General features: G+C 41.6%; 1 protein-coding gene across 1 annotated transcript in view; it reads right to left on the reverse strand.

The window, feature by feature from the left end:
• Positions 1–11,230, reverse strand: part of GPR158 (G protein-coupled receptor 158) — a 1,439,213-nt gene extending 1,427,983 nt beyond the window's left edge. Inside the window, exon 1 of the mRNA XM_078664368.1 lies at positions 10,014–11,230. Within this exon, the coding sequence (XP_078520494.1) occupies positions 10,014–10,876 (863 nt within the window). The 5' untranslated portion in view covers positions 10,877–11,230. The remainder of the gene's footprint in view (positions 1–10,013) is intronic.
• Between the last annotated feature and the right edge of the window lie 12,017 nt (positions 11,231–23,247).

Below are 23,247 nucleotides of genomic sequence, written 5' to 3' on the forward strand. Positions count from 1 at the left end.
TTTTAGTCTCCCGCTGAGAAGAGAGCCACAGGAAAATGTTTTCCCTGCTCTCACGGATGGGCACACAATCAGTTTTTCTGGCTGTGTCAGAAGAGAAAATGTGTACAATGTTTCATAGCTCTTTACAAAAAAAGCGAACTAATTGTCCCTACCCTTCCACGGACTCAATCAATGTTTCTCTAGAGACAAATTCGAAAAGTGGAGATGGGTTGCACAATGAATAAAATATGTCATGTCTGAGCTGATTACCTTAACAAAGCAGGACTTATAAAACATCATTAGCAAATTTCATGGTGGCATACTGTTCTTAATTATGTTGACTTTACAAATACGTCAGTGCGCATATTTAATGTAAACTATAGACCTACTTGAGATAGTTTTTACATCCGTGTGTGAGGCACAGTAGTATTTTCAATAATCTCCATAAAGTAGCGTTTCGAGCCAATTTTTCTGCCTTTCCACAAAGGATAGCCTCAAGACAAAGTGTCCAACTCTTCCACAGAACAGGGCACACAGCATGTTTGTCCAGCTCACTTGGAAAAGAAAACAGCACCTTTTATCCCCAGTGCTTTCTAGTGGAAAGACCACACAAGTAGTCACAATCACTCTCATGGCTGACCCATATATCTTATCTGGTGAAACTTCTTGTACCAAAGTTCAGCTTCTGTCCTGGTACTAACAATGCTGCGATAATGCAATGCCAACTAATATTTACTGAGGGAAATCTGTCTATTGGGTGAAAAGTGGTGCCAACTCCTCCCCTAAGGCTGAGGAGTGTCGCCCCACTGCCGGGAGCATCAAAGAAAGGAAAAAAAATAATGGAATGTTATTGTAATTTTATTTTTTCCTCCTGCTAAGGCAGTGCATGAGGGGGCGGGTGGAGCTGCAGGGCAGGAGTGGTAGAACAGTCCTGTGCACAATGTCCTCTCGGGTTGCCCAAAACAGTCATGCGCACTACTCAGTTCTCCATACAGGCTGCATTACAGCCTGCATGGGGAACATGCGAACCCCTACTGCCCCTGAGAGCCATGCCAGCCACCCCTGGTGAAAAGAACATTGAGGCCCTCTAATTCTGTACAGTCACCAAAAGGGTCCTTTTTTCGCAGTGACATTCATACACCTTTTGAAGAGGAGACCTTTTTTGCAACACCATTTCATGTTTTAGGTGCACATCCTATTTCTGGTTATCCTGTTCATAAATCACCGCAGCCGAAGGTTTTAAAAATGTGTAGCTTTCACCCAAAGCCCTCGGTCTCAAGCATATGGGTTGTCTTTCTGAGTGATCATGCCTTCCATGCTTTCCTGGCTTTATTTACCCTTTCCCAATCATTCATCCCTTTATCTTTGATTTCTAGACTTGTCTTCTAATTGAACTCTAAAACTATTCTTGCTCTTTGGTTTCTCTGGAATAGGCTTTTAGTATGTTTGTTTTCTAAGAGTTTACATACTACAGTACAATTAGGTCAAAACTACTTTTTTCTACTAACTGTTTCTACTTTGGCAGAAACGTTCAATTTCTGTCAAAGTAGCAAAAATTGTTTTGCAATTGTACAACCACTTTTTGAAATATAAAACAGTACATCTTCGTACCATGTTAACTATGGTGCATTATAACATGGTAGTTACACAAACCTTGGTTTTAGTACACAACAAATCTGGGCTTGCGTAAACAAGTTATTTTCCTAAGAATGGCTGAGGGGCCATTTTTGGCACTGAAAGTACTTTCATACTGCACTGACAGGTTTTATGCACAAATTTAGAGAACAGCTAAAATCATATGTTGATTCTAATTGACATGTCTTTCAAAAGTTGCGCAACCTATCTAACCCTAAAACTGTGCCAGGATTGTATTCCCAAGAATCGCAGATGCTTCCTTTGTGTCCTTCTAAAACACGTTACGCTTACAGCAGTACATCCAACCTAGTAAAAATTGAGGTTTCAGCAACAGAAATCCATGGGGGAGGGAGCAGTGGCATAACACATGCCCCGGCAGCCCCTGCAGTGCGGGGGTCCTGAGCTGCAGGGGGCTCCCTCAGTACAGTACTCTAGCGCCAAAAGCTCCTGATTAAATCTGGAGAGGGGCCCTCCATGTACCTTGCAGGGGGCCCTCAAATGTTGTTACGCCACTGGGAGTATGGGCAAAGAAAAAGACTGGTGGACGCTTCAGCGGATTGAAATTAAAAGCCACTTAAAAAACATTTTGTGTTTTATTTACACAATTACATGCTATCAATACGTTCTGAGAACGAAAGGAGGACAAAATTACATTTTTAATTAGTGACACACAATCGCTTTCCTCTATCCCTTTGATTTTAATTGCAACATCAAGGAACACTATGAATTCACAAAATAACAGAACTCTAGACTTAATCAGAAATAAGATACATGACACAATAAATGTGTTGCTGATTTTTGAACCATCATTTCAATATACTCGTGTTATGGATATAAAGTCGCGAAACTGAAAGAAATAGTTAACATTTTGTTTTACTTTCTTATTTGTTTGTACTGCTTGTCTTTTTTTTACTATTTAACCACTACAAAAGGGACAAAACACAAACCAGACTTCTTTTTGCAACATGTGTCCAAACATAACATGAAAATGTAAGAATAACTAAGTATTGAGCAAAGTTTTTATAGGCTCCTGGCATATCGATGCTGAGACCCCCCTGTCAAACTTCTTAGGCGCAAGGACCCCCTCCTGACAGACAAAAATTTCTAGAACCTGGTACTCCTCATCATCAACAACTATGGACAACCATAAACACCCCCAATTCCCACTGCAAATAATTTTTACAGTGGGGGAATAATATCAAATAGTGTGTAGCAAACCAAAGGTCAGTGAGGGTGGGGGTGTGGTCAAAGGTGTGGCTAAAATCAAAAGGCCTCATTAATGATGAATTGGCATAGGCAAGTCATCTTGCTGCATTGCCCTACGCAATATGAAAGGGCAGGAATGCACTGTATTTATGAAATACAGTGCATTCCTGTCCTTTCTACCATGTTGGAGAGCAAATTAATGTCTTGCGCCAACGTAGGCAGGGTTGTTTTGTGGAGGAAGTGGCACCTTCTTGCACAAAAACAATCCCAAGAGACGTTTTCCTCTTTCTATGTGTGCTACAGAATGCAGAACACATGGAAAGAGGAAAAATTAGGTGATATGAAAACATTTTTCCTCATTGCGCCTGCTGTGGGGAGGCACAAGGTTTTGGCATTGCCCCTGGTTTAAGGGATTTTGTAAATCTGGAGCATCATCAAAATCCATGGATGTTGTGTGGGAACACTCATGCAAAATATTTTGTTAGATTTTTAGATCTTTCACCACCGGGTATCTACATATAAAATAATGGGTAGCTTAAGTGAAAAATACATTTTAAAAAGGTGTTACTCAGTGGGAAATGTACTAGAATACATTATGAAACCTGTATTAGTTAATGCACTGCGGAGGTCTGTGTATAACCAGAGAGCCACAGAATTAAATTTGGTTGGTACAGTGCAGAATAGTGACTTGGGTATTTTAGTGCTACGAGGTGATAGCCTGTGAAAGAAAGCACTGTGAATGTGTACGTCATTATTTTATATGTGCATTACACACAGTATAAGATAGACTGCTACAAAATGTGCAAGTAGTTTAACGATTAAATGTTGCTTCCAAAATACAGATTTTGGAAACACCCAACAGTAAGTATTGCAATGTATTTTTACATAACTGTCTCGTCAACACCTCCTCAGGGGTACTAACTGCTGTGTCAATACAATTATGATTAAAAGCACACACTTCACAGCCCAGTTTTTAACTCTTTGCACTACCACTCAAATAAAAAACAAATCATTGCCATCACAATGTTTGGAGTGTTTCAAGCAATTAAAGCCAGAACCTGCTCCCAAGCATCCTTTACATTTGCAGATTAACTCATAGCACACATTTGCATTTCATTCAGGCAAGTAGACACACTGGCAAGAAGGAATGTTTAGCTGTCTGTCCAGTTCTTCCTTTAAGAGCACAGGAGACTCAATTAATGAAACTTCAGCTGAAGCATTTTAACGATCGGAATTCACCTTCCCGGGACATATGTCTATTTCCAAAACCAAACATTTTGGTTTTCAGGCAGACGTGAGGTCTAGGAATGCATTTTCCCCTTCCCAGAACTCCATGGCCCCCTAGGGGTCGCGCCCCACAGATTGAAGACCTTTGCTGTAGAAGAAGCTGTGATAGGCATGTTTTCCAAAACAATTCAAAATGTTGTGGGCTCATACAATTAATCATGATTGTTATTCCAAAGTACATGCAGTCGTAGACCCAATCTCCTTTCATACTACTGCATCACTTATTGCACCTGACCATCTCACTCTGAATCTGTCCGGTCATAGCCAGGCAGAGACTGCAAATAAGAACCACTTGAAGACCACAGTGGCATTGAGTTCATTGATTGAGCTTACTGTCAATCATACCACCCTAACCACCATTAGTACCATCAACGGTAATGTTCCTCCTTCTCCTAGGCTCTAAATTACCATTAGCAATATTAGGAGGAGGCCCAGGTGGAGCTGATGCTGGTATCTCTATTGCATCATGAGTGCATCCTCAACCTCATATCTTCTTCTATAGATTTTCTCAGAGATGCCAACTCATCCTCATCAAGCCGGTGTTCTAGTAGCACCTCAGAATCTTCCATGAATGAAGCAAAAGAAAGCGTGCACATAAAGTCCAACAGAGCATTCCTGATCTGAGCTTAACTGATAGATTTTGCACTGGATAATGAGTAAACAACCTCGTCCATTTAAAAAGAAGTCAAAGGATAACCTCAGGAACAAAATGAAATGAACCTTAAAACAAAACTAGAAACATCAAAGTCGCAACAAATAAAACTATTAAAGACCAACTGTAAACTTTAAAAGGTTTAAACAAACAACAAGCTCTGTAATACGCATCTACACTCCAACTAATAAGTTCTAAACATACGTTTCTGAATGTATAATACAAACGCAACCTAAAGTTTTTTTATAACAGGCTAAGTCACATAATATTCTAACTAATATTAATGGAAACTATTCTAATATTTGTGCGATTATATTGTGAAGTACAAAAGGTAAAGTCCCTCTCACTTTCTCCTTCTTAGAGGCTATCCTGACGTCTTCTGCTGCAGTGCAGAACAACCAACAAAGGCACAGCAAGACCCAAAGAATGTTACTAAATCAATCCTTGCCCAGTAACTCACAATTGCTGCTATGTTTCCAAAAGATTTTAGGCCCCTGATTAGTTGATTAAATTCCAACAAGAAACTCATGCTTGCCCATCATGACTTGATTTTTTCAATCTGATCTGCAAGACATGTCAAACCACTTAGATCTTTTATAAAGATGAACCCAATCTATCAGAAGAAAATGGTTCCGCTCAGAACAATTGCTGTGATATGAGGGAACAACAATTTAGTACCCTGAGGCTAAATACCTTTAGGCAACTTCCCAAGTCTGGAATGGGTAGAAAAACTTGTCATCTGAGAGTCAAGAGTGCTGTCAGTAGAGTTACATTACTCCTTATCACAAAGGGTCACAATGGTGCTCAGATGAAGATGTTGATGGCACTGTGTAAAGTTATAGAGATGCTCCCACATTAGCCCTTGGGGGATAGCTGTTTAGGAAACTAAACAACTCTTTCTTAAAGTTCAACATGTGCAAACCACAATATTGTAATGTATATTTTGTATGGAATTGAATTTCTATAGGTCTTACAACCCCCGATAAGGCAGTGAAACACTTTATGGCAAATAGAATGCTACTTCAAAACAGAAGGTTAGTTGGTAATCCAATTGCTTTGGGCTATTGGGATTAGCTGTGTGCTCTCAAATGAACCATTCCATGCACATACTCCAGTTTCTCTATCGTAGAATAAATTAACAGGACTTGGGTGTGATCATTAGTGGCACAAATGATTTCTGGGATAGATAGATGTGCTAGAAGAGATTTGGTACTGTTAGTTTGCAGTGGTATGGCTTCACAGAAAATAAGGTTAGGGTCTATAAAGTGAGGTGTGGGCAATTTGGAAACATTTTATGATAGAGATTAAGGCAGGCAAGCATGCAAATTATAATAAACTATACTTGGAAAAAGGAGCTGTGCTGAGGTATACCACAAACTCTAGTCTGCAGGTCATAAATATGGCTGCTTCAATCACAATACTATTTTGTTTTATGCACTGTGGTTGCTGTGTAATATTACCAGACAACAAACCATGTACCCAAGTGATTCATTTAGCCTTAGAGCCCGCCGTGGCAGGCTCTACCGGCCATTAAAGGTCCGCTCCATTGTTAAAAGCCTGAGCCAAAGGCGAGGGCCTTTCACAAGGGAGCGGACCTTTCATTGCCAGTAGAGCCCACTATGTGGGGCTCTAAGATTATTAGAACATCCGCCCCTAGAGGGCAGAATGTTCTAATTTGTAAAATAAAGGCCTCATGGAGCCCAAGGGGGTTGAAATCCCCTCGGGCTCTGTGAGGCCTTTGTTAAACATTGGAATGTTGATGCTCCGGGCTTCTACTGGCCCTTAGAAGCCTGGAGCACTCCATTGTTTTCAATGGCGCTCTCAACATTCCAATATTCTAATTTAGCTGCTTGCCTGCATTTTTTATAACTTATGTTTACAGCGGTGTAGTGCTTTGTTAACCAGATTCCAAACTGTGGCTTCTTTAGAGAACTTCAAAAGAACACAGAGATTATCTCTGTCAACAATAAGGTTTCAAAACTTGATAGTAACAACTGTTCTTTGCCTGCATTCTAAATTTTGTGAACATTTGAAGCAGGGACATGAAGTAATTGTGCAGCAGATGCAAACAGTAGGCGTGCTTGTCTACCATCGGGTGTAATTGCGGGGTCAATAACTAATAGCCTTATTCTCTACATGATGCCATTGATAATAGCTATATAATTTAATGCCCCCTAATTACATGCCATTGCATCAGGCTCTGGCCCATTATTGGAGGGCAGGCAATTACCAGAAGTTAACAAACCATAGCAAAGGGTGATAAGTACTAATTATCTTTTATATTTTTTGACTTTCATGGGTTCCTAAAGAATCGTACAAGCTCTCCCACACATTTATGAAAGTTGTGGATTTCAAGAAGTATCCTTACGCATAACAATTGCATGTGCAAATTCCCAACCAAGGTGTGCATGCATGAAGGTGGCACAAGTAAACTTTAGCACTTCTAGAAAAACTGAAAATGGCAAAGATTTGTCACATGGAAAAACCTCTTCATCGATAGAACTCCGTTAAATAAGAATATGTTCTCTTCACATTGCCACCCTTGAAACGCACATGATCTTGCCTTGAATAGGAGAAAAGTTAGAAGCATTTCAGGGATAGAAAACTACCAGCAATAGGTGTAGAAATACGCACTAACCTACAAGTTTGTACATGTTTACCTACGTCTGCAAGAACCCACACAAACTACACAAACTATAAAGTTCTAAATGGGTGGAACTGCTGTATTTTATGTATGCTCCCCATTCAGAAAAAAATCAATAATAACCATACCTGATTAACTGTGGCATTCTGACTCACAGACTCATGATTGTAATTCTGTGTTCACAAAATGATCTTTTGAGCATCTGCGTTCAATTTAGGGATGTCAAATGCTTTGTGAATCAGGTGTTTTGGGCACACTCATTTTAACACTTAGGTCTCCATTAAAGTTAAACTTCCAATATTCCCTACTAAAACCTTCTATCTAGTGACAGGGCTACTGTAATTATGTGATTTTGTGGTTTTCCGTAAGCTAATGGATTTGCTGCATAATCTGTAGGTTTCCACAAAATAATTGCTCATAGGTCAAACGGTTGAAACGTTATTAAAAATTCACCAGAGCGTCTTGTTGAGCTGTGGAAGACCCTTTACAAAGGTTTTACTGGTCATCTTTCTGTTGCTTATACCTGTGTTTGAGGGGAAACATCCTTTACAACGCAACTTTTACCACGCAGTGCCTTTACGACGCAACTTTTACAACGCAAACCATTACAATGCATTGCGCTGGGGGGCGCTCTAGGATAGGGAATAAGTTTAATTTACTATCCAACACCTTCCCTAGTGTCCACGGGGACTGGAGTTGGAATAGTAAATTAAACTATTCGCTATCCAGCACCCCAAAGCGCTATGCGTTGTAAAGGTTTTCGTTGTAAAAACCGCGTTGTAAAGGCATGCATGGTAAAAGCATGCGTTGTAATGTCATACATCCGTGTTTGAGTGTTAAGCTGGTACTAATTAGAAGACATATTTGTCCAGACAGTGCTAGCATTTATAAAAATGACAAAATAATGAAGTGACACAAAATGTGATGCTTTGTCACATAATCTGGCTTTTCTTGCTATATAATATAGTCAAGCCTACTGCATGATTTGGTCCTACCCTGCTGCATCATTCCAGTTGCCCTGACCATTGATTTTTTTTTGTGGCTATTAGCATGTTCTCGTCATAGGAACCTACAACTGTTGTATCAGTCCATGTGTCTTCAGTTACAGTAACGTCAAAATAACCTACGGAGACCCCAATATTATCCCAACTCCCACTGGTAGAAGTAAGTGGTGAGATTTCTACTCACCAGAGATGATGCTCATATTAAAGTTAACTACTGATGGCCTCAAAATGTTTCAGGCAGATAATGTATTTGCAATACTGTCTAGTTCTTCTTCGAATGATTTCCATTCTAGGCTAAAAAAAAGTGTAACGACGGTTACCAGCATTAAATAGTGTTTAAAAGGTTATTGTGTTTATGAAACCCTTGTGTATATTAACCGTCATGCAAAAACACAACTTTTTTAATGGCATGCTTCTTTATTTTTACTTTGCAACTAGTTAGTTCAACTTGGTAAACTAGTTTAAAGCAAAATATTATGTGTTAATCCAAATTGTTGCTTTATTTGCAAAACTATCTTTGGGTAACTTGCAATCCCAAACCCATTAAAGCTAAAAAACAAATGGTTAACCTTTTCAACCCTGACACAAAAAGTATAATGATGTGCGGTAGTGTTGTCATCTGAAGGAGCGCTTTCAAAAGTACTGCAAGCTTCGGTGATCTGCAAAGTATCCGAAGTAAACACTGCATCACAGATTAGTCAGCGGACGCGCTGTCTGCTAAATTTCTAAATCTGAGGAGGTGACTTTATTGGGTCTATGGGGGCGAGGGTACCCCTGCTGTGTGTGATCTGGGAAGGGGGGTGCCCCTGCGGTGTGTCTCCTCTACTCTACTCCGCTGCGCGCTCCGGGCCGCCCTTTCTTGTTTGCTTGGTAGCACAACGATCGATATCAATTAATACACGTTTTCTCTGTGCAAATTAATCAATGCTTCCTTTCAACCTGACATTCTTACGGTCTAAACACAAAGGGCTTCTCGGGCGTGTCTTTTGGCGGGGGTTCTTTTTGTTTCTGGCTTATTACGGTCTGTTTCCGTACAGAGAACGAAAGACAGAAAGAAGTGGCGACAAGGAAGGCTCGAGACCAAATAAATCAGGCACGAGCAGGTACATTAATTTATAATATGTGGCTTTTTTAGTGAATTCTGAAACGAGCAGGGATTGCTCTGATACTGATAACACAATCTCACCAGTTATGGAAAAATGCGTGTGATCTGCCGGTATTTCCCCAGTGAGCCTTATTTCACTCCCTCAATTAATGCCGGGTACAACAACCTCCGCGCGCCTGAGCGCTGGCAGAGGGAAATTCACAGCTGTCTCTGAATCTCGCCTGACCTTAGTGCCTCGTAAAAACGCTCCCACTTTACTGGAGAGGGTAGCTGCCTTCCCAGAACGGAATGGATTTTATGTCCAGAAGGGCAGCCCGGCCACCACGCATCGCTGTGCAGCGTGCTCCGTGGTGTCACTAATGACTAAAACCGGCCATTAGTGCTCTCGGCTCCTTCACCCACGCCTCCCCCTCCTCGGCGCAGGGCTCTCCAGCATCCCACGGCTCATCGATTTATTACTCAACAACCGACCTTAGATAAATCGGTCGACGCGCATCTTACCTAAATTCCGGCACTAGGTTGGGCTTCAGACCATAAAAGGCTGCCGACAGGGTCAGGACCCAGTGGGGTTTGTAGTTTCCGTTTTCACACTCCAGGAAGGGCGAAGACCAGCGGATGTGGTTCTTGTCTGCTGCAAAGCCTTCTCCCTTCTTCCAGCTGTTCTCCAAACTTTTGGGGCCCGTGCTCAGGAGCCGCTTGTGCAGGTGGGGCCTCCATTTGCCCTTGAAAGTGTTGAACCACTCGGTTTCGATGGTGGCGTTGGCCAGCAGGTGGGCAGAGGAGGACAGGTCCTGCAGGTGGATCTGGCTCTCCTTCCTGGTGGCCTGGAGGAAGACGTGAGGGGTGGGGGACAGGGGGTCCATGTGGAAAGTGATGGCTGCCCTCAGGATGTCGGAATTACCTTCCAAGATGCTTCTGACCAGGGCGTGATACCACTCCATGTCCCCCTGCAAGTTCTGCTCCCGGGATTTATTGCTTTGCAAAATCATGTTTAGAAAGTTGGTGGCGTGGATCAGCGTGTCCAGGGCGCCTTGCAGGGAGGGGTGCGACGAGGCGTGGGGCACCCCATTGAGTTCATACCTCCGGGAGCAGTTCAGATGCCTCAGCTCCTGAGAATCCCCCGTGTAGAGAAATGAGGCCACATGTTTGGGCAAAGCCCCGGGGTGCTTCTGTGCCGCAGCCGGGCTGCGCGTGGACCTACCCCAGGGGGGAGATAGGTCCGGGCTCCGGAAGTTGTCGTAAATAGACTCCTGCTCCCTGACAGCTTTCCTCTCCTTGTGCCTCACTCGCCCTTCGAACTCCTCGGACGCGAGAGCGCCCAGGTGGGCGAGGAGAAGGAGGAAGACCCGAAGTGGCAGAGCCATCTCCCTCGCCGCGCTGGGAGCACTTTTTAATCTTGCCCCTGGAAAGTGCCCCCTAGAAAGTGCTCCTGCTTCTGGCCGCCTCCGCGCGGCGGATCCGCTCACCTGTGACAACCGCGCGCCGCGCGCAGCCCCGCTCTGGGAATTACCCTGCCCGTCGCCTGGATGTGAGCAGGTTACATCCCATCTCGAGAGGAAGCTATAGTTAGCCTGCTTACGTCTTTAACCCCATCCGCTTCCCTCGCTTTCATTGAGCCGGTCGGAAGCTCTGGGCGCAAAGGCGGCTCTGCCGGGTAATCAGGGGCAAGTCCCGCTCCGTCTTCTTCATCCTCCAGGCGCGGCACTTGCAGCCGGGGAGCGCCAAACACCGGCGCAAGAAAAGAAACAGAGCTTTGTCGATTGTTTGCAGAGCGTGTGCAGGGGGCGGGCGCAGAGACGCCGCTTCATGAAGCACTTGGGCGAGCTTAAGCGAGCACTCCTCCCTCTGCTGGCGCTGGCACGCTGAAACTACAGTTCTGTCACAACCAAACCCTCCGCGTCCTTAGCTCCTACCTAGCAGCCGCTCATAGGTGTGTTTCAGGCGTCTTGGTCTCTGTATGGCCGGATCGCGCGTCAATCACCTCGGAACCATTTGTTAGTCAGGGTGGAAGGAGGATTGGAGGAGCTGTCCAGTGCTGAACAAGGAGCAAACAGTGGAGCCGGAGAATCCACAGAGAGACCGAGAGGGAGGGAGGGCGCAGAGACATCTCACAGGAGAGGGGGGAAAGGCCAGCTCTTCTCGCCTTAAGACTTCCAGTAAGAGGCCAGCTTATCAGGGGCACTTAAAACAATAGCGGTGCTCTCGTATGGCGCAGCAACGCTCCCTAACATGAACAAAGTCCGCGCTAAAGCAACACTTGGTAATGTGCAGGAATGTAGGCACTGCGCCTCACTGCAACTCTAGTGCATGTTTACACCTTTTCTGAGCGACTACACTTTTCGAGCCAATCGTTGAAATAATTCATAATTAAGTCGAGTTTGTTATGGCAAGGTAATTGCAGCTGTGTCTTGAAGAGACATCTCCTGGTTATGCTTCCAATGCCCGTTTGCCTGTGTGTTTATGTGCGTGCGCGGGCGTGTGTGTATTAAATAGAGAGAGAAGGGAGCAACAGAGAGCAAGCACAAAAAAAAAAAAAACGAGCGAGGGAATATCTGGTTCCCGTTACATGCGCGGTTATAAATAGAGTAATAGATAAAATCCATTAGGGTAAAGATGATATTTCTGCGTTGGAGTTTACCCTTTTCTGCTGAAAATGATACGTTGTATGTCACAATCTCAGATGGGTGAGGGAATGGCTATAGACAGATAGACGGATAGATAGATAGATAGATAGATAGATAGATAGATAGATAGATAGATAGATAGATAGAGAGATAGATAGATAGATAGATAGATAGATAGATAGATAGATAGATAGATAGATAGAAAGATAGATAGATAGATAGATAGATAGATAGATAGATAGATAGATAGATAGATAGATATTTATACATAGGAGTTTGCTTTTTTCTGCTGAAAAGGATATGTTTTATGTCACAATTTTAGATAGATAGATAGATAGATAGATAGATAGATAGATAGATAGATAGATAGATAGATAGATAGATAAATAGATAGATAGATAAACATTTCTGTATAGGAGTTTGCCTTTTTCTGATGAAAAGGATACGTTATATGTCACAATTTCAGATAGATAGATGGATGGATGGATGGATGGATGGATAGATAGATAGCAGTTGTGGCTGGCATGACTTGCGGGTGGGTGGGTCATGCAGGTTCGCGGAGGTTATTTACAATTATTTAAAAAGTACCTTACCGGGTCACGCACCGCCTCAGCTCCTTACCAGGTCCTGCATTTTCCCAACAGGAATTAGCCACAGGCAGCCTCCCTCCCCTCCCCTAAGCCAATCCCAATGCTGCAATGGCAGTGTTGTGATCGGTGAGGACAGCGCCCAGCCGAGCGCCTATGGGGAGGCCATTTTCTCTACGTAGGTTGCATGCAGCCTATGTAGAGAAAAGTCAGAGTGTGCTTGATTGGTTTGGTCGGCCCCAGAGGATCGACCAAACAGTCAGGGCTCACAGCATTGGGCTAGCCACTCCTCCCCGACCCGCCCATCCACCTGCCTCCAACTAGGCATACCCTTCTGCTTCCTCGCAGTGCGAGTATCAGAAACATAAAATGGTTATGGGGGAGGCGCCCCTGATATATAGATAGATAGATAGAAAGATAGATAGATAGATAGATATACAAGTGAATTTGTTTTTGGGTTTATTACTGAAATTTACAGAGACACATATATCAGACAAACAGAGAAACAAAACTATACGAAAATTCACATAGACTGATCTGCACAGCAATGTAGCCATAATAAAAAAAAAACAGTAACAACTTACTGTAGGTCTGACAGAATTCACATAAAATAATAACTATATGGATATTGCTAACTCAGCATTTGTGCAAAACATGTCAGCCATTTGTTTAGATTGGCGTTCTCTCAAGAAGCCCGGCTTTGCCTTTGAGTTCTGTGCTTCTGGACTTTCTCATTGACTAGAGCCACGGTGGGCAATCAGGGATTTTTTTTGTCTAATCTGTGTGATGATTGGTCTAGTTTGGGCAGTGCTTAGTAATTGTGCCTTTTTGGTTTAATGACAGACCACTAAATGGCCATCTTGTGTTTGAGTTTCTTTGGAGTCTTCACATTGTGCTTCATATGGACACCAGTGAGTGAGCCACATAACTTTGTAGTTTCCCTTTTTCCCCAAGAGTGAGCCATTATCCATGGCCTGTAATGATTTGCGTTCTTAGGGCACATGAGGCAGACATTAGTCAGACATCTGTGTAGATGTATGTCTTGAACATATTGTCCAAAGTGTTCTGATGTATCGGAGCGCTGAAATGTGAAGTGTGTATGTTGTGTTTTTGGGAGTATGGCAGAGTTTATTATATAGCTATGTTGCTGTGTTGTGATGTATGCATGAGTGAAGAGGAAGGTATATCTGGCAAGTTCTGCTGTCTTCTGTGAAAGATGGCTGTGTAAATGATAGTGTTTTTCTGCTGGGGAACAGCATTTTCTATCCAGTGATACGCAGCTGTGTTGTTCATCTGAGGATGCTGAAAGGGCTGTAAAAATTTTGGTAGGCTTGTGGGAGTTGCTGGTGGCTCACAGCCTATGCATGTTGAAGTGTGTTCCCAATCCCCAAAATAACACTGGCACGAACAAGGGTAGTGGGTGAAAACTGTCAATGTAAGTTTACATGTACTGTATTCTCTTGGCAATACTTGGAACCGCCAAATAAACACCAGCTCTCACCTTCAATCAATAGTTCTATGTACCGAGAAAATGCCATGGGCACGGGCATACATAAAACCATCGAGAACATCAGAGAAGAAGTTGGGTTATTTTAACACCAATGGTGTTGTTTATTCATCTACTAACCATCTTTCTACTGTTGCTTCTCATGTCAGCATCTCATATCTATGTTCTAATTTTCTTTACTAATCTCTGGGTGGAGCTGCAAAGGTATATTTATGAGCTTTGATTGGAGAGGCCTAACTCTGGCCATGCAGGTGACCTTCAGCCATAGGTGTCTCCTGGAAAGGCAAAGAGAAAGGGAAGATAGGTGGAAGACGATGAATTGGCATAAGGCAAGAAAAATCACGGGTTAACGTGGCCAGTTGCTGTCCCTGCCTTGTTCATAGTGAAAACCTTTTGTATGTCATGATGAAGATATCTTGCATGCAAAGTTTTATAAGACAAGGTGCATTATGAGGTCAATTGGGTGGTTTTGTAATTAACTGTTAGCATGCTTTACCATTTGCTCATGGCATGGAAGTCCTGGTAGACCACCATGCACCAGTGTTTCTCAGTTTGTATAATAGTAAAAATTTGAAATAGGGCAGTATGAAGTGCCGCACAAACAAATTGACACTTTTGTGTACATTTCTTGTTGACACTCTTAGCATAGACAGAAATCAATGAATTGAAGGTTAGGCTGTTTTTTTTAAGTTAAGTCAGGAAAGTGGAGCTCAGGCTACTGCGAGTACTAACTACAGACCTGTATTGGTACGGTGCTGCCAGGTCAGGGGAGTAACCCGATGACCCCCAGGGAACGTATGAATCGCAGGATCCACACTGTAAAGTAAGCACAGTCCTGGGCACATGCGGTAAGGGTATTTGCAATATAACATTCAATTTCAAAGCATTATATAAATGCAGTGGTCGACACCAGTATCAGTTCAAAAAGTTTCTTTATATTGCAACCATGACTATGTTGAACAATATAAAGAAACTTTTTTAACTGAAACTGGTGTCGAGCACTGCATTTATATAACGCTTTGAAACTGAATGTTATATTGCAGAAATCAATGAATTATTGTGAAGGCTGCATCACCTGTGTGTACTCCTGGGCATGTACATTTATAGTGATGGGCAGTGTAGCTCCTGCACATTTTAGTAGTGTTGTTGTCATTTTTAAGATGCAGAGCAAGTATTTATTGCTATTTTTAATGGCGCACTGTCCCAGCAGGATCGCAACACTTTTAATGACATACCAACAGTATTTCTCAGTAGTGCTGCTATACCTGTTTAATGGGAAAGTGCCTGCACTTGTACTGAAGGCTATTTGTAATTCTTTAAATTACAAAGTACCAGCACCTTTAGACAGCCACATTTGACAGTGCAAGTATTCAATAGGAATAGTAAAAATTTCCCTCTCATACTCAGCATCAAGTTTGATGCATATTTGTGGGCCAAGTCAGAAGCTTTGGTATGCAATCATCCAATCTAGTCCAGTCCTCTGAAGTTATGTAGCAATGGTGGACCAAATTACATGGCAGAGATGACAAAATTCTGCAGGAAGAAATGGCAAATTAAGCAGCATAAAGCAGTATGTGGCAGCTTCAGTTATTTAGTCATTAGTACTACTTAGTTATATATATTTTTTATTGTCATATTAATTAAAATCATTACAATAAAACAACACAGTTCGTTAAACATTGCAATTTCTTACATTCCTTAAAGATAATGAGGAAGTGTTAACATATCTTTATAACTGTTAGAAATACATAAAATATCATAAAAAGGTATTTTGTTCATAACCAAATATAAACATTGCATTTCATTATTATTCACCATACATATTAATAAACAAGTTCGTACAGATAATCTTTGAGTCCCCTCTCTGTTTTTTTTTTGTTTTTTTATCAGCCCCTAAAAAGAAGCAGAACATACAGTAACACATGTTTGGTCCAGTTGTGATCTTAGTACTTAAAATATAAAGTGCATCCACACTTCTTAAAATTACTAGAACCTCAGATACTTTATAAAATGTATCAAGTTACATTGCCAGTATAGGGGAAAACAATATAATTGGAATCATAGCCGCTTTCTATTCTTATTAAATGACAACAACATCGTCCTGAGCCAGTTTTTTCTCAGCTATAAGAATACATTTGACAAAGTTTACTGTTAAATTGTTGATACGCCCTTGAAGGCATAGTATTATCGCTTGGCGACACGTTCTCACCCCTTGTTTGTTGAATATTGGTTTTAAAAGCGTTAATCTTTATTGACACAATTTGGGGCACATGCATACAATGTGCAATAATGTTTCATTAATATAACCACATAATCTACACTTTTGTGATTGCCAAACTTGTACCCATCTAGGTGTACCATCTTTTGTTGGGTAGTGTCGAAACCTAAGCTTGAGCAATATATCCCTTACCGCCGGTTTCAAGCAAGAAGTTAGACAGAATTGGGGTTCAATTTTATTATATGAATTGCTAACCGACCAGGCATGCCTTTTTTTATAGTCTGCTCCTGATCCAATATTAATGATACCAATTTAGTTGATTGATTTAAAATCTGTTTTATTTCTAATCATATTATCAAAAGGTTGGAGCTTAAAAGTATTCAAACTTTCCGTTAAGTATGACCTCCATGGTCTTGTATACTCCTTCTTATTCATTTCTTGCCAACACATATATGCAAGGGACTCTCGGTCTGATAAATGAAGTGAGAATATACATTTTAAAAATGCAACTTGCCTTACCAATGTTTGATTTAGCAAACCAAATTCCAGACTAACTGTAGCATGTCCAACATTTTTTGAAATCCTAAAAGTTGACTTAAAAACTTTTATTTTTAATTTATCCAGCAGTTGGCTATCTTTTCCTCGAAAATTGATTGACCCATATATAAGCGCAGGGATAAGTTTCGCCTTCATTACTTTTAGTAAATTATTGTAACTAGGGCATGAAAGTTTGTCACCCAATGATCTAAAGGCAAAAGACAATGAAGTTGCCTTGGCCTTTAAATGATCAAAGTGTGGTTTAAAAGTAATTCTATCGCCAGCGAAACTCCCAAGTATTTATACTGCTTTACAGTTTCAATAGATAAATCCTTCATTTTCCATAATGTCTTATTTGATTTTATTGCTCCTATTATCATAATTTTTCTTGGCATGTATTTGCAAACCATTTGCCAATATATATTGATCAAATGGCTCTATTAATTTTTGCAGCCCTATTTGTGTGTGACTCAGCAGAATAGTATTGTCTGCATATTGCAAATATTTTACACTTTGGCCTGCAAGAATTTGCGAGTGTGCATTGACACCATGTAAATGATGCGACAAATCAGCCTTAAAAAGGTTAAAAAGACAGGGGGCAAATACGCAGCCCTGTTTAAGGCCTCTATATGTTTCAAGACGACTAGTGATACTACTTCCATCCCCCACTTTGACCAGTACCCACGTATTTGTATGCAATAACACAATCATATCTAAAAGGTTTTTTGGTATGCCCCATGCTGAGAACTTTGCCCAAAGAAGGTTACATGGAACAGAATCAAACGCTGCCTTTAGATCTACATAACAAATAAAAAGTTTTTGCTTTTTGTATTTGGTTTTCTCTGCCAGCAAGGTAAGTGTCAGCAAATTCGTTATTGTTGATTGTCCCCTACGAAATCCAGTTTTAAAAATTGGGATAACTTGCCATTCAATTGCCCATTCCTCTAGATCTTTGAGTAATAATGTTGCAAAATGTTTTGCCGCCACATCTGTTAGGGCAATTAGCCTATATTTTGCTGGGTTTTCAGGGGGGGCACTTTTAAAAATCGGATATATTATGCTGCCTTGCCAAGATTCTGGGACATGCTTGGTTATTACGATGTCTTCGAACATTTGCATAAGAAATGTTGACCATATGTCTGTTCTTGCTTTAAAAACAGCATTCAGGATCCCATTTGGACCAGGTGCACCATTTGTTTTCATCCTACTTATCAATGACTTAACAATGTCCACCTGTGGTGTCTCAAATATTAACAATTGGTCATCACAGTTTTCTTGCCTTCTATTCTCATTATATATATATTAATTATCAACAACGGGTTGCATGTGTTGTTAAAGGAGTTTGGTCCATTTGCAGTACTCAACCCATACAGAGTAGGAATACAAGACTCCCAGGCCATTGCGGCAATGTTAGCACTACTGGCTCTCATATTGCCATGTTCCAAAGAGTTGATAATACCCCAAAATGCTCTTAAATTGTTTGTCTTACTTAGATGGTGTAATTTTATCCACAAACACTTGTGGATAAAATTACTCTTTTTACTTTCCAAATCTCATCTTTATACAATTTCCTTAATTTCTTTATTAAAGATAATTGGGTACATTTAACTACTCCATGTGATGGTTTACAAAAAGCACGAGAAGCTTTATTTAGAGCCTTTTTTATATATATAACCTATGTGAATACCCCATTTTGCTTTTCGATATATGGGGATTTCCCCTAAAAGCTGGTTTTACTGGAAAGCGATCGACCAGTAAAGAGTAGATACCTGGCCACGTTTCGACTATTGAGTTCCTGTGGCAACCCTCATTTATTACTTGATCTATTAAAGGGACTAAAAAGTCCAAAATCTGATCTTGTTTTACTGAATGCCACTCCAGCCTTTTCAATTATAAACATCTGGCCCTTTATCAGGAACTCTTAATTTTGGTAGGTAATCCGCTGCCAATTATAATGTAATTATTTGTGGGTTATGATCACTCCCTACCCTAGGGATCACATGTAATCCAATAAGGCTATTCGTTAATTTATTTGAAATAATGGTATAGTCAATAGTAGAGTGTTGCCTAGAATTTTTAAAGGTTGGGACACCTGTCGTATTGTATTGAGTACATTAGTACTAGTTTAACAAGTGTATACAGCACTCAGCAGCTGAAAGGCCACCAAAACCACATTTTAGCTATTATTCTAGCAATTTTTGATCAGTTTATGAAAGATTTTTGGTGAGATCTGCAGATTTTGCTGCAGACATTGGAGTTTTGCGGCAAATTAGTCAAATCCATAACTACGCAGAAAATATTTTCAAGACCCTAAATTTAGTGTTCTCAAACTAGCTTTCATAATTTCAGCTACACCTTAGAAGTAAGTAGCTGACACTACTCAAGACCTGTTGGTTTGCTAGTGGCACCTGTCAATAGGAGATTCTAGAAAGTTATTATAGTTTTGTATATGCTGTTAATTTTTTTTCGCTCTCTGGCTGGAGCATAATCAGTCATAAACCAAGTGTGCCCTACTTTTAACTCGCCCCAGTCCAGCTTTAAGACCTTTCCACTACTTCTTAAGAGTTCTCTATTCGCTCTGCAAAGCGCCAGTTCCAATCCTGATGAATGGTTCCTAGGCTAATGTGCCTCCTACAGAGATGTTCATGTCACAAATTATAATCTCAGCTGATCCGGCATAGCCTTACCCTGTTCGACAGAGCTGGAGTGCTTTTGACAAGACCATACGGCACTTCTCAGGATGCTGCATCACTATAAAAGGAAGAGCACCCACCTTTCCCACCAGTGCTGTAACACATTAATTGGAAGAGCACATGGCTCCCTTGAAGAAAACTGCAATACGTGTAAGGGACCAACTCTGACACTTCTTAATAGGATTGCCTCACAATGATAACCAGGCCTACAATACTCGTAATCAGAAAGAACAGGAAACAGCCATTACAACCTAGTTATAACCACATGATGCAGTCACTACGAAGCTATTACCACGCATATTCCATTACCATGCATGCTTATATCACACAGGGGAACAGCCTTTACGATGCGGCTGTTACACCGCGTGGCGTTACAACGCGTTTTTTTCAACGCAAGTCATTACCACGACTTGCGCTGGAGGGCGCTGCAGGACAAGGAATTTTTTAATTTACTATCCAACACCTTCCCTACTGTACGTAGGCTGGTGTTGGAATAGTGAATTAAAAAATTCCTAAGTCCGCACCCCCTCCAACGCAAGTCGTGGTAACGACTTGCGTTGAAAAAACCGCGTTGTAACGGCACGCGTTGTAACTGCACGCGTTGTAAAGCCGTACAACCATCACACATGCCTTTATGACCAATATCCTTTTTCCACGCATGCCTTTACCACTAATTTTGTTTTAAAGGCATGAATGATGAAGGCATATGCGTGGTAAAGGTTTAGCCATATGCGTAGTAACATAATGCAGGTAACAAACGCTACAAAAAAAATACAGATCCCCCTCCACCTCCACTTATGAGCTGTTCACTTACGGTCTAAGTCCTCAGCTGTTCGGTGGTCACGGTCTAGTCTTCTGTGTTGCTGCCTTCTGGTTTTCAGGCCTCTAGGTTGCCCCAGTTATAGGGGTGGATGGGCCTGGAATTCAGGCTTAGGGCTCAAGGCCTGAGACAGGACGGTTTCTAGGGCTGTAGACTCAGGGGGGTTGTCACAGGGATGGGTATTAGGGCTCAGAGCTGGTGGTGGGTCTGTTTTTAGGGCTTTGGGTATTGTCTGTTACACAGCTGATGCGCACCAGCAGCAGAGCCAAGGAGAACATATCCCGGGCCCTGCAGCCTTCCTTTTAGTTTGTGACAACTGGCCAACGGGGCTTCCGGGTATGTGGAGCTACTGCGCCGCATTTAATACCATTCCAACCCCTGGTGTGGCATTTCCTGGTCCCGGACTGTGTGTTTGCTCATTCGGGTGGAAAGGGGAGGACCCAGGACTGATCTCTACAGTAAAGAGACTGTTGCTTTTTCCCCACCGTCATCATCTGCGCACTGGCCCCGGCTTTCAACGTGGAGCACTGGGAGGCCATCTAACGTGCACCACCCTGCAGGTAACAAGGTTCCTCTGTACACTCGGCGCACAGGGCCCTGTCGGCGGCACTCAAAACTGCCTATTGTTAATAAGCCCACCTCTCCCACGCCATATTAAGACAACCTGCAAAGCACAGAAAAACAATCCCACATTCACTGTGTAGCCCAACCCGTCCATTACCACGCATGCCAAATTTAGAGCATGTATATGCCTTTACCAACCATGGCTTTACAACGAAAAGTTTGCGATAAAGGCATGCGCGGTAAAGGGATATATTCTTTAAAACAATTAATAGTAAATGCCTGCGTGGTAATGACACATGGGTTATATTGACAACGTAGTAAAGGCATGCTTGGTTCCGTCTGAACTGAAAGAACTGGCACCTACCAGTAGGAATAGCATCTAATTAAGAAAGCAGTGTGGGATTTTTCAACAGGGCTACTATGTTTGTATAGAAACCCTATAGGTTCATCACAACAGGGCAGCTATACTCGAGGAGGACATCCTGACTTTTACATGTTTGGCCATTAAAAGTGTTAACGAACATTACAGGTACTCTCCATCTTCAGTGGTCTGCAGCTGATGATTATTAATCCTGGTAAGGTCAACTCTACCTGCACCCTTCTGAGGTTGGTACCAATACATTGCGTCACAATAACCTTGGTCACGTACAATATTACATCATTTGTTTACAATATTGTAAAATGACATATGCATACGAAGTGCTACATACAAACAATCTATTATTATGATTATGATGATGATTATTATTATTTTTATTATGCATTCACTCAGAGTATACCAACACTTGTCAGAGGGTTACTCTCTTTATAATGTCCTTATTGTGGCTTATTGAATTGGAGTTATATTTACAATTAAACGTACCACCACTTCCTAACAGGGAATGCCATACTTTTATTGGGAAATTATTGGCATTTCTCAGCAAGAATGCCCTGCTTTTCATAGGGAAAAAACATCACTTCTCCGTAGGACTGTCCTAAATAGATTAGATATGAATATAATGCTTATATTTGTCCCAGAGCCAGGCATCATGTGGAAGCACATCACCTTTCTCAAAATTCAGATGAAGGAGTGATGTGTAGTTCTCACACTACACTGGCTTACCCCTAGAAGCTCTTTGACGATCCTGTTAATGTGCTCTTAAAACCTTGATCCAATTTACACATCAAACACACAGCATGGCCGTGAGTGACCTGGGCTCTTCAGGAGAAGGTAAGTTAACGGTCTAATTGCAAAACACGTTTTTGCTGCAGTTGGTGGGTCCAAAGTTCCAACTGCGTTGGTGGATGGTACTATTTGACATATCATTCCCTAATATTTCCCTTACTTTATATTATATATTATTTACTCAGGATTCAGAGAGCCAACATTCTCGCAGTTAGCCCAAAAATGAACAATAGAATTATATCCAGTGCATAGCACTCAGCGACGGACAAAAGCAGAAGGGACATAGGGAGAAAAGTAAGATGATGAGAGAAGCAGAAATAGAGAAAGAAAGTGTGAGGGAGAAGCAGAGAGGAAAGAGAAAGAGAATAGAGAAGCAAAGGAGGGCATTGAAACAAATATGCTGAGAGTGGGAGTAAGAGAAAGAGTGACAAATGGAGACATAATACTGCACAGAAAGAGGAGAGATGAGAGAGGCAGATAGAGAAGAAAGTTAGTGACAAGAAGTGGGGGGCATACAAAAAATATAGAGAGAGGCGAAATAGAGAAAATATGAGTAAAGAGAGTAAATGGAAGGAAGATGAAGGGGAGGGCAAGAGTGAGAACGGGAAACTGAGAGTGAGCAATACAAAGAGTGCGTCGGAAATTGGAGGAGACAGAACAATGAGAGATGAGAGAGGGACATGAGAGGAAGAGCAATGGAAAGGTGGGAGATCATTAGCATGTGAGACATGAAGGGGGAGACAGATACAGAAGGCAACAGATGGTGTTAAGTTGGAAAGGAAAGTGGCAGAAGGAAGAAAGGGAGTGCAAAAGGATGTGTGTGTGTGTGTCTATGTGTGTGTGCGTGCATGCATGTGTATGTGAAAAGGAGACAAGACCGTAGAGAGGCAATGTGAGCAGGAAGACAGGCAAAGAAAGAAGGAAGGGCAGTTACATGGCATTTGAAGTATTCCATGTTTTGACCCTTGTTACTGATCCATTGTGTTTTTTCTCACAAACAGGATTTTAAATTCAATAGTG

The sequence above is a fragment of the Lissotriton helveticus genome, chromosome 10 (assembly GCF_964261635.1).
Source record: "Lissotriton helveticus chromosome 10, aLisHel1.1, whole genome shotgun sequence".
Classification (NCBI taxonomy): Eukaryota; Metazoa; Chordata; class Amphibia; order Caudata; family Salamandridae; genus Lissotriton; species Lissotriton helveticus.